Consider the following 11,832-nt stretch of genomic DNA (forward strand, 5'->3'; position numbering starts at 1 on the left):
TGGATGTAGGCCGACTCTATGTGATAAACAATTGGCAACCAAACGGTGGCTCTCCCTCTACATTCGACGGATAATGTGTACAGGTATTTAATGTAATTTTTTAGCAATTTGTTTTTGTAATTCATCCAAAGCGATATATTATGAAATTAAATTAATCACTCAATAAGTTTTAACGTTAGATTGTTTCCTCGATATGGCCATGGTGGTTATCAGTGACTGGAGTGCCTCAAATGTTTAGAATAATTAAAATAAAATAAATGTTGTCAACTAAAAATTTTGAACGTCATAGCTAGCTAGACGTTATTTTCAATTGAAAAAAAAATTATAAAGCATAATACTATAATCCTATGCTTAAAATGTATTTTCTTGTGGCCGCCTGACAGCAACCTGTAAATCTGGCGCGACAGTGAACGTGTTAATAAGTAAATGTTGTTCAAATTATATCGTGTTTGATATCATTTTCATCAGAAAAATCTCACCAACATGTTAAAAAAAATTCCAGATGAAAAAAAGTAAAATTAAAGAAATTATATTTTTCTATTATGATTTGTCGAGCTGTGAAATCTCGTAAAGGAAACCGAGTGGTGTAGCGTTACATTCTTGACTGACTGCAAGCGAGATATCATGGGCTCAGACCTAGGCGTAGGACCATCTGTACTGTCACTTGTAGAATCCAAACTTACTGACTCTTGTAGAGAATTTACTGTATTCGACAATATTTTTGTAACCGTACGCATCAAACGAGTTAAATTACTATACTTGGCAAATTATAGTTCACTCTAGTATTAATAACAAAAGAATTGAGATCCTAATATCAAGAACTTGGGAACTTTATATTGTAATTATTACTTTACATTTAATAATAATATTAAATTCCCTTCATTTCACAATCCTTCTTCAACGATAACACGTCAAACGAGCGAACGCACAGTGGCAAAAGTGTTAACACCAACAGCTAAACCCGCACGTTCGATAAATTTTTCAATTCACCGCCTTAATTTCACTCGCCATGTGACCAGAGGAGAAAGAGAGGGAGGAACGCGATTAAAATTCATGCAAGCCGAAGAATCTCGAGGCTGCTCGTCTCCCACGATACGCGCCGGCCCGGTATTTCGACCGGCTCGATTTGCCGAACGCGAAGGTGCGCGAATCAATTATCATAATTAATGGCTCGACTCGCGAACTCGCGCGTTTACACGCACGTATCGGCGCTGGCCAGCTCAACATCCTTCACCGGTGAATAACAAATCTCTATTCATCATGCTGCACGATGACTATTGGCCAGGCTTAATTAATCGATCGGCTATTAATCGGGACGATTATGTTGCCCGGCCCCGCGGTGCAATTACGCCACGGCAACGGACCTTGTGTGTAATGGGGCATCCTCGTGAACGGGCAAAGAGAGTCAATCACTCCCGCTGAGAAAAACTCCTTCGACGAAGATTTCGTGGCCGACGCCGGTTTATGGGAGGCATTTATTATCGTCCACCGACCACGGGGGGAAAAAGGTATCGCGCCGGTGGTTGGCCAGTTTGATTGATAAACAATGAGTCGAGGGTGGATGGAATCGATACGCCGATCACGTTTCGATCGGGACCGATGATTGTTGTTTAAGGAAGGGTGACATAATGAATCTTCTTCAAATTTTTGCATATTCAAACGATTTCGTACAATTTGTCGTGTACTCGCGTCGGTTTGCGTTGTATTGCAAACTTAGATCACGAGAGAAAAAATTCGGATAATCTTTAACGAGGCCTGAAGCGGTCACAGAGTACGTTATGGTACATAAAAAGCTTGGTTGATCGTTCAGTGCTCGGTTGTTTCTTGGTTGGCGTTCGGAACAAGATTGGTTCGAAATTCGGAAGAGAACATGTATCTAAGTTATTGAAGGCGGAGTTAAATTTGGGAGGTGAAAAAATTGGGGAACATAAAAAATCGATGATTGGTCGTAGGGTGTTTCTTAAGTAGATGGAGAGAGGGTAGAAGTGGTGGTACAAGGATGAGGTGTCTGGGTTTTGGGAAATTTCTGAAAAAAAGGAGATCGGACATGAAAGAAGGAAAGTACCACCTTAATAATTAGGAAGTCGGAACAATAGATCGTAAAAACGAGTCTTGAAAACGCCGTTCGTTTATGATTTTACCGAGAGTACGCGTTTCTAACCGTCTCGGCTAATCCTATGGGCCGCGGATCCTTCAGGTCCGTTTTACAACTGCCTTGAAATATTAAACTAAAGAAAAGAAAATGTCCGGTACGGAACACAATTCATACCTGTAAGAATTTAAAAATACGAAATTCAACCAAAACACAGGGACCTTGCTTGAAACTTCTTGTAAGTGGAGAGAAAGTTTAATATGATAAAATGTCACGTGATTGTCAATTTTAATTAACGCTGAGTTTGTATAGAAATGTCACTCCTTTCCTAGATTTACGCTGGTTTTCGTAATTCGATTTTATTTACCTCGGCGATTTTTAAAACGGAGCTCTTTGAAATACAGCTAAACACAGGCAAGTACCTCTGGTGCACAGAATCTTACATAAAAGCGGTCGAGGGAAAAGTCGAACGGTTTCGTAATGTCTGATTCTTTCGATTAACCGGGAAAATGCACGTGAAACGGGGCTACTACGAATTTTACTGCGTTGAAAAGATTCGAAAGATCGATCTGGGGAAACTGTAATAATGAAGGAATATTCAACGAATGGGTAATTCCAGTGATAGAAAATCGAAGTAGATCGATAATTGTATAAATTGCATAATAATACCAATTCACGATCCATTTCGCAGTTTATGACAATTCTAGCATGTTCTAATTAAAAAGGATTATCAAACGTGCTTTTCAGCCACGTAATAAAAAACCGCTTTCGTTCGTTAATACGCGGTTTCATCTAATTCCAATGATCTTTCCCTTCAATTAGCTTACACAACTCCCGAGTTAAATTACCCACGATCCCATTTTTGCTATAATAAAAGAAAGCGTTTACAACTCGTTAACTCCGCGTGCTTGCTTAATCCCAATGATTTCTGTCATTTAATTATCCTGTGTAAATCCCAATAATCCTGTATATACTTATTTCTTAATCATAATCCTACCGCATATCAACTCGCCGTTTTTTTCACAATTCAAGCATAATTATCCACGATCGTTTGTCGCACAACCCACCGCCGCTTCAATTAACTCTCCGCGATAGCAAATAAAAATAACATCGGTACTTCACCTTTTACACAGACACGGGAAAATTTGAATAATTCCTTAGTGCCAGCTAATAAAAATTTCTTCACACTTGCACAAATGATTCTAGAAGAAAAACGATATACATATATTTACCTACAAACGGTAAAAGCTGATTTTCTCCAGATGAACGAAGGCACGATAATCTCTGCTCAATTTAATTTCACATTTGACCTCTCTCAATTTAACCTGAAGCTAAATCAACGAAACGTAACCTGGTAGTAATGTCGTTGCAAAATCGAACGATAAATACTTCGATTACCTCAACAAGCGGATTAACCCGTTGCAATCGAGTGGCGACTGAGAAGAGACGTTAAATAATCGTCACTTGGTAAATAATTAATCAAGACAGAGAGCAGATCTACGGGCCTCCGTAAAGTTCACCATGGTGGAATAGAGAATACGTTGAATATTTAAATGAAATAGCGTAGTTCATTTCTACGTTAGTTTTAAAGAATTTCGAAGAAGATCCGATTTGCAACCTTTCCTATAGCAAAATGATCTCCGAGTGCAACGGGTTAACAAGCCGCAAATCTCGATCCACGAAGAGCGCGACATTGTTCCATCCCTCGTTGGAAACATGTGCGATACTAATTACGACGAACTTCTTCCATTCAATTACAGCCATTCGAGGGTCGACTCTTGACCGGATCGTATTCTTTCCAGAAAACGAATTATACGTCAGAGTAGGAACTGGAGGGCAACGTAATCGTCACGGTCGTGCAACGTGCACGTAACTAGAGGGGAGAGAAAAAAGGGCGGTCGCGCACACGTAACGACGATAAATTTACATAGCGATGTAATCGGCGAGGAACAAGTGACTGAACAAGAAGATTCTCTATCTGGATGGTAGGCAGTAAGGAAACACCTCGTTGGTTAAGACGATATGCTCGGTGCTAACGAGGCGAGGAGAGCACGATACAGCCACGATTATAATCTGATAATCCGATATAATCCGATTATGAATCGGATAACGCGTCGGGAAACTAACTAAGCAAGCCTAAAGTCTCTTCCTGGCCAGTATCGTTACCTAATCGCGATTTCGATGAAGAGTCAATAGGTGGATGGTTGGTCGTTTATGCTGGTTTGGAAGATCGTAGAATCGGTTTTACGGCGGTGATTAGAGATGAAAGTGATAGATTATAGGAACCGAACGATGGAGAGATATTGAGTGATAATTTTTGTCTTTTTTCCCTTTGTTACAGGTGAGTTTCTGACGAGTTTGGCGAAACTGGTTGCTGTACCCTGTGGTGAGTCTGTGTTTGCGTGTCTATGTAACATTTCAGAATTTTAACCATTTTTTTATGCTGTATATTCCATTCCATTAATTCTTTTAATATTTTGGAACCACCTTTTTTCTAATTTTCTTCTAACTTTTCCGTAAGTTTTTCTTTAATTTTGGGCAGGTTTCTCTTATTCCCATATCTTCTCGTTTTAATCGAGGTCCGATACTGAATTCACATCGTTTAATATAAAATTCCTCAATGTCCATTTGTTTGGACAACATATTTAAGAAATATCGAACACGTTAAATATCCAGCAACGTGATAACGTTCCCCACGCAGACGTGTTTCATTTCTTCGATTCGAAACTTTCATCCGAAGATGAAATTACCATTTTCCACGATAAATCGTGACTATCGAACGGATCTCGCAGCTAACAATACGAAACAAGATCTTTCTGTAAATTGTTGAAAAAGCCTGGAACCATTACGTGGAAAGTTTCCGTTACTCGATGCCTGTCCATTCATACCCCGCCACCATAGGAAGAGAAGTAACAGCGGGGAAGCTCGGCGAGCCTAATAACCTCGTATTGATTCGATCGACAACGATTTCCCACAATAACGCGAACAATGCGCGGGGATAGTAACGGGTCGGAGCCGGCAATTTTCTACTTTTATCTCGAGGCTCGATGAAAAATCACGCGAAACCACCCAACGACCCACGTTCGAGCTGGACCGGCTGCCTTATTTAGCGATCCACCACGTGGAGGCGTTATTGGCTGAAGACCAGAGTTCCTGTTTCCACGTTACCGCATCCGCCGATGCGATTCCGTCCCCGTTACAGACACTCTCTGTGCGTGTGTCTGTCTGTGTTTGAAACGCGTACGATTGTTGAGCCGAAGCACGTGAGAACCGCGCCAGGAGAGCACAAATTCTTCGTCACGACGCGCTAACGAGGGAACAATACCTTCGAGACGCGAGCCCGCTAATAATGACCGACGAATTTATTAGAAACCCTGACTCTCGTGTTCCCGTGGAAGATACAATTTTCGTCGAGATCGCGGACAGATTTGTCACGAGCTGGTTGAAAGCGGGAAAATTTATTTGGTAGAAAGTTTCGGTTCGGTTAAGTTGGACATTCTGATGATTCGTTGGAGTATACGATTCAAGTTTAGTATACGTGTAATAGTTCATTTTTGGTAGTTTGATCGTAATCTGGATCAAGAGTGTGATCTGTTATTGCAAGGCAAGGGTTAATGACATTATTTTAAGGATTGTTTATGTCATGTGATAGAAAATGCAATGCATTGAAAGATGGTAATATTGGCCAGTTTTTAATATTTAGTTACTGGTGCGATTAAAGTAATTAACTAATGCCAAATGGAGGCATCACAATCTTCGTCCTTTTCTCAAAGTGTATTGAAGTTTTTTATTCACTGTACAAAATTCATTTTAGTCAAACTAATGATTTTGTTTTAAACATGGGTTCTTTCATTATAAAGGTGGTGCAAACTCTTAAACAGATAATTACATTGAAATTCGTAAAGTATGATAAAACTGTTTAACAAATTTCAAATTAATTAAACACCGCAAGTGTGTAAAATTAGCGAGAAACATTATTCCCGCGGCAGCGGTCTGACTCAAGACGCGTCTGACAACGCACGATCCGTTTCCACTAGCTCCACCTTCCACTTTCATGTTTTACTCTTCCTCTCGAAAACACAAAAAACCATCAATTCACACACGACGCAAGCATAACATTAACCAATCAACCTTCACGTTCCGAACAAGACGTAATCAAATCCACGATAAATTAACGGCAATCCTCGCTACGTATCCTACTATCCTCGGTGTAAATCATGCTCGAATATAAAGCGCGGACGGGTACAATCTAAACGTAGAGCAAACCGAACGTAGAAAATGATTTTCTCGCCGCTGATTAATAGCCGGGACGGAATGTGCGCGACAAGACCCACTGATCTCATGGGTACACTATAAATAGAACGTTCAGACGATCGAACGCACCGTGATATTTTCATCATGAGAAAATTACCACGCGTGTCTGTCTGCGTGTGTGCATGTGTCGTCCCCGTTGGAAAATGTCACGAGGAACGAAAAGAGAGAAAAAAGAAAAAAAGGATAACGTAATAACATGCCAGACGCGGAACGGTGCAAAAAAAAAGAAGGGGAGGGGGGAAATTTCACGTGTGCTCTAAATTTCCCTTGGAACCCACTCATTAGCGTCCCGACGCACGACGAATGACGGTTCCACCTGTCGACAACACGCGCAATTAGTCTTCCACTTAGACACGCGGTGAGTATTTCATTCAACGGGTAGGCATCGGGAACGATGGAAAGGCCTCTTGATCAATAGGCACTCAATTTGGTGCTCCGGTACGCTCCGCTACCTTTCCAACCGTTCCCCCGCGTAATTGACCATTACCGGCCGCGAACTATGATTGCGTATATTCAAGGAAAATGCACGCTATTACGCCCAATTTATCATTCCTCCGGAATAGAGGAAATTGGAAATCAATTAGAGTAATGCCCGCGCATGCTATCGCGGTCGAACCACGGCCTATCCACAGGGGCCATTTAAACGAACCCCCTTATGTTCGCATTAATATTACGCGTTCCGCTAATTATTCATCGCCCGGGTTCATTTATAAAGCATAATCGTCTCGGTCAATCTTCCATCGTGGTGTCGCGACGCTCGAGTTAAATTCGGTCTCCGGGCGGATGGGTTGTTAGGCCTCGCGAATAAATTTGGCTCGCTTGCGCGTGTACGCCGGTAGTGTATCTACTTCTTCCGAGTTGCAGTTCGAAGTAGTTCGACTTGAAAATTGTCCTCCTGTTACGTGATTTTATCGAGTGAAGTCGATGAGAGTTGTAGAGCGAGGAAATAGGAGTGACAAGTGCTTACGCATGCTGCTAAATGAACCGTTTATTGACAGATAGTTGCGTCGGTCTGGTTCCTTTTGTGAATAACGCGGTTTCTATTTACGAACGTGTTACACTCAGTTGCGTTTTTTTTTTTTTATACTACAAGTGGAATTTCGGAAAAATGTCAGTCAAAGTCAATTTAAAATTAGATTAAAAGTATCTCAGAATTTTCTCAGATTTTTTAGAAGCCTAGAACAGTAAAAAATTAGACTGAAACATAAGCGACCAAGTTTGCCTACTAACAATAAATATGAATATTAGACAATTTCACAGGTAATTTGTAATCAAAAGTAAGAACTCTTCAAATATTTCGACAGGTATAATTAAAAAAAAAAGAAATCTCAAACTCAGTGCAACCACATTCTACACACACAGAAATAACCAAAATTAAAGGCCTTTGACGAGCCGTAAAAAAATTGCGGCAACCTTTTTAATTCAGCTTCCGAGCCTCTCTATCTCTCTCACTCTTCGAGATCTGTTAGTTTATCCGGAGGAAGAGTGTTCCCCGAGTCCCCAACGGCACGTTAGCACTATTGGGTGCGTGTGTAAACGAGTGGTGGCCGTGGCGGTGGCACGTCTGCGGTTGCGGCGCGCGGCAAGCCGTGCACAGGCTTTATGAAGCCGTTGCAAGTTCGCCGCAGGGGTTCGGCTAGCCAGGCGTGTTGCTTGCCAGCATAAATTACGCGCGATTTTGCATTTACACTGAAAACCGAGATACGGACCCACTCTTCCAAACTAATATTTATCGCCGCTGAACGAGCGATAATATTAAACGCGGGAATCCCGGGAGTTATTAGCGACGCGATTAGTCGCGCGCGACTACGATCCGCGTCACCTTTTCGACACGCTCAATTGACGCGTTCAATGGGAGATGTTTGCTCGGTTCTTTCATTTTTCGACACTTCACGGTGGAAGTTGGTAGACGTCGGAGTTATTGCTGGCTTCGAACGTTGGAAGATCGTTAATTCGTTAAAAGGTTGCGCAAGTAGTGTCCTGTTAGACTTAATAGAGGCTTGTATTTGCTACTTTTTATAATACGTCTAGTATTTTTACGTTTTGTTGAATAAATAAGAGATTAGAAAGGTTTTATAAATATGTGCGAGTAATGAAAGTTTGAAAGTAGTAATTACACTTAGACGTATGACAAATGTAATGGAAACTTCAATGCGTAAGTAAATTCCCAGATTAAAAGGTTGCTGCACCGTTGGGAAATCTTGAGTGTATTTAACTATCGCCTACACGTTAGATCTTTTAAGTGCACTGAATGATCATCGATGTCAAAAATTCCTTGGTCCTTGGATCGAAGAAACGGGTTAAAATTCTTGGATACCTCTGATACTCGAGGAGTTAAATTTACGTTTAAAGTATGGACTCAGAAAATTCAGGAAATCTATTATTTCTATTCATTCTAATCTATTGTTAATACTTAGATGGGTGACCTCATGTTTGAGAACTTTGTGCGTCAGTGTCCTTTTCTTTCTTGCAAATTGAAAAATTATTACTTAAACATTATTACAATAAATATTCCGCAAAAAGCAGCCAAGCCTTTCCTACAGTTAACAGATGGCTAATTAAGAACCGCGCAATTTATTACAATAATCACCATAATATTCCAAATTCCATCCATTTCCCTGCACGAAGCAAGAAAGTTGACAAGCGTAAGGCAGCAAGCTTGTTCAATTTCCATCATCCGCGATACTTCGACGCGAGCGATGATCCATCGACGTCCCTTCTGCTACGCACTCCCGCGGAGATGCTTGATGAATCGGCAGGAATCCCTAAGGGCCCGGCGAGGATCCACCGTTGTCGACCTCGGCTCGATCCACGATCGAGGCTGTGCGAGTGCAGGCAACGCAACTCGGAGAACCCGATCGCGTAATTAATGCCCGTGCATCAATTCGCGCTAAGCGGCCATGAATCTGACCGATCCTCATCAGAGAGCGATCGATGCGCAGCGGAGAGAGTTCAAGCTCGAAGGAGAGTGTGTGGTTCGTGCGGAGAATCGAAAAGAAGAAGAAGAAGAAGGGGGGAAAAAAGAAGAAGAAAAAATGAAACGTTGTCTAAATCACGTAGAGGGAACCGGTACCAATGCGTGCCTTTTCCACTCACGAACCTTCTCGGTTGCTTCTCCGGCAGTGTGCGCGTGAATCGGCTACGAACGGGTAGAAATTAATAGCCCGGTATTAATTCTCACTGATTCCACCACGAAATGACTGGTTGCTTGATTCCATCAATCTGCGGGAGTAATAACAGGCGTGCCTCGTTCGTTCGTTCGTTTCTTGCGCGTGTGCGAACACGATGCGTCTCTTCGTGCACTACGTGCATGCTTTTCGCTCGTCTTGCGTTACGCGTAAGCGCGAGCTCGCGAGATCTATGGCCACGGGATCGTGAATCGCGCGCGAGCAACTCGGTTCTGTAATTTTCTACGACGGAGCAAGGGTCTGGTTAGTTTGTTCACTGTTAATTCTGTGAATTTTACAGCGGTTAAGTGAGATGGATAATGGGTGGATTGGAGATATTTAGGTGCACGTATTTCGGAAACGGTAATTAAGGAAAGCTATCAAACTTTAGTACAAGAGCGGAAGATTGAGATAGACGAAAGAATTCTGAGTTCAGGGTAGAACTTTCTACAGAAATGATCAAAGTCACCTTAGATGATTTTCAAAGATACACTCTGAAATAATTTTGTACTGTCAACAATCTTCATTTCTACACTTATTTACCAAAATATAGAAAAAACTCTTTTAAACAATTACTCCAACTAAAATCAAGGATATATCTACCAAAAACTCACGCTAGGAGTGAAATATACCAGGTGTTTTTTGATTAAAAGGCACCTCTCCGAGGCAAATTCAACGCATATTTAACCCGTCTCCGCTGTGAAGCTTTCCAGGAAATTGGCACGAATCGCTTCCGCGTAAAACTCTCGCGGAATTGGGAAACGGTGTTCTCGGTCCCTAGATGCCCCCGCTGGTGCTCGTGACGCGCGCAGAAAATTCATTCAAGGAAGCGAAATCAAGAGAGAGAGAGAGAGATACGTCAAGATTCGCGTAGGGGTTTCAGGGAAATCCTTAAGCTCGATTGTCGTTAGTCGTAGCCGGCTCTGTCGGCAGCCGATGCACGTACAGGTAGGTGCGCCGTGTGCACAAAGCAACGCTCCTCGCGACCAGGCTATGTTACAGAGGGGCATGCTCCTTTATAATGGAATAGTTCGTGGCGAGCGATTTATCGCGACTATTTCCATGTCGCCGTTCCACGGATACCGCTTCGTCCGCGGTCAACGCTGCGCTTCTCAGTTGCACGCTGCATCTTTTACGGGACGAGCAGCTATGGTGCACCGTGTATCAATGAGGTCGCCGTTCGGGGGACCGCGAGAATACCTCTCTATCTCTATCTCTCTTCGCCACGATGCTGATGCTTTTACCTTTAGCTCGGAGTGTATATATATATATGTGCTCGTGATGATTTTTTGGGGGAAATCGTCGAGAAGGTATTCGTTGGCTCGTGTTTCTCGACAGATAATTTTCTATGGACGGATCATTGTGCGGAATTTATGAAGGAATGTTTCAATGCTAATTGGAGGGAGGAGAGAGAAGTTACGTTTTACTTTGTGGAGGAGAATGTGATATGGTTTTGTTGCTTGGGTAGCTTTCGACTTGTGACAAAGGTAGTTTTATGTGTATGAAAAAATTTTGCAGCAGTTGAATGGGATCTACATACGTGGAAGATTTCTTTGGATTGACTGTCAAAAGGGTTGGAAATGGCTCGAATGATGATAATTTAGAAAATTGCTCATAGTCAAAGACGTTGTTAGATTAAATACATTTTTGCAATCTGTAGATAAGAATTTTTAATAAAGTTGTACTATCAGGTAAACGATTTATTAGTATATTCAGATATCTCTGTTGAAGCTACTGGTATTTTTAAAGCAGTCTGAAAGAAAGAAGAAAGAAACAGTGTCAAGATAAATGATCTTTCAGGCCACTCTATATGAGACCATAAAAACTTCCTGCACTTAGACCTGCACACCTTATTTTATGAAGAATCCCCTACTCTGAAACTTCGTAGACACTGTTCAACCCTTCCTCAACGTACCCGTTCAAAAAAATCACGAAACAAACGTTAAACCCGCAAAAATCGATAATTTCTCGCTACCAAAACACACAAAGATTCCACGGAACGAGTGCAGTCCGCGTTAATCGTATCGCGGTGTGCACAAGCTATTTTGTCTCCGCGTGTGCTCTCTCGTACACCCACGCGAAGCAACGGTGGATTACGATCCATCCTCTTCCCCTGAAGAAGTCGAGCGCGGCACGGCGGTGCACGTGTATCGGTGAAGGTGCACTTGAAGAGAGTGGGTCGAGGCACGGATGAGAAGTTGTCGAGGAAAGGTGAACCTAGGCGGGCTCGCCGAGGTCGTGGCCGTGCATATTCCAATC

The 11,832-nt window shown here is 42.1% G+C and overlaps 1 protein-coding gene across 1 annotated transcript in view; it reads left to right on the forward strand.

Moving 5' to 3' along the window:
- Nucleotides 1-4,074: 4,074 nt before the first annotated feature.
- LOC108570346 (Krueppel-like factor 7) overlaps nt 4,075-11,832 on the forward strand; it is a 53,751-nt gene continuing 45,993 nt past the window's right edge. Inside the window, exons 1-2 of the mRNA XM_017932186.1 lie at nt 4,075-4,084; nt 4,434-4,478. Coding sequence (XP_017787675.1) covers nt 4,075-4,084; nt 4,434-4,478 — 55 coding nt within the window. The remainder of the gene's footprint in view (nt 4,085-4,433; nt 4,479-11,832) is intronic.

This window comes from Habropoda laboriosa, unplaced genomic scaffold, assembly GCF_001263275.1.
Source record: "Habropoda laboriosa isolate 0110345459 unplaced genomic scaffold, ASM126327v1 scaffold70, whole genome shotgun sequence".
In the NCBI taxonomy this organism is placed as follows: domain Eukaryota; kingdom Metazoa; phylum Arthropoda; class Insecta; order Hymenoptera; family Apidae; genus Habropoda; species Habropoda laboriosa.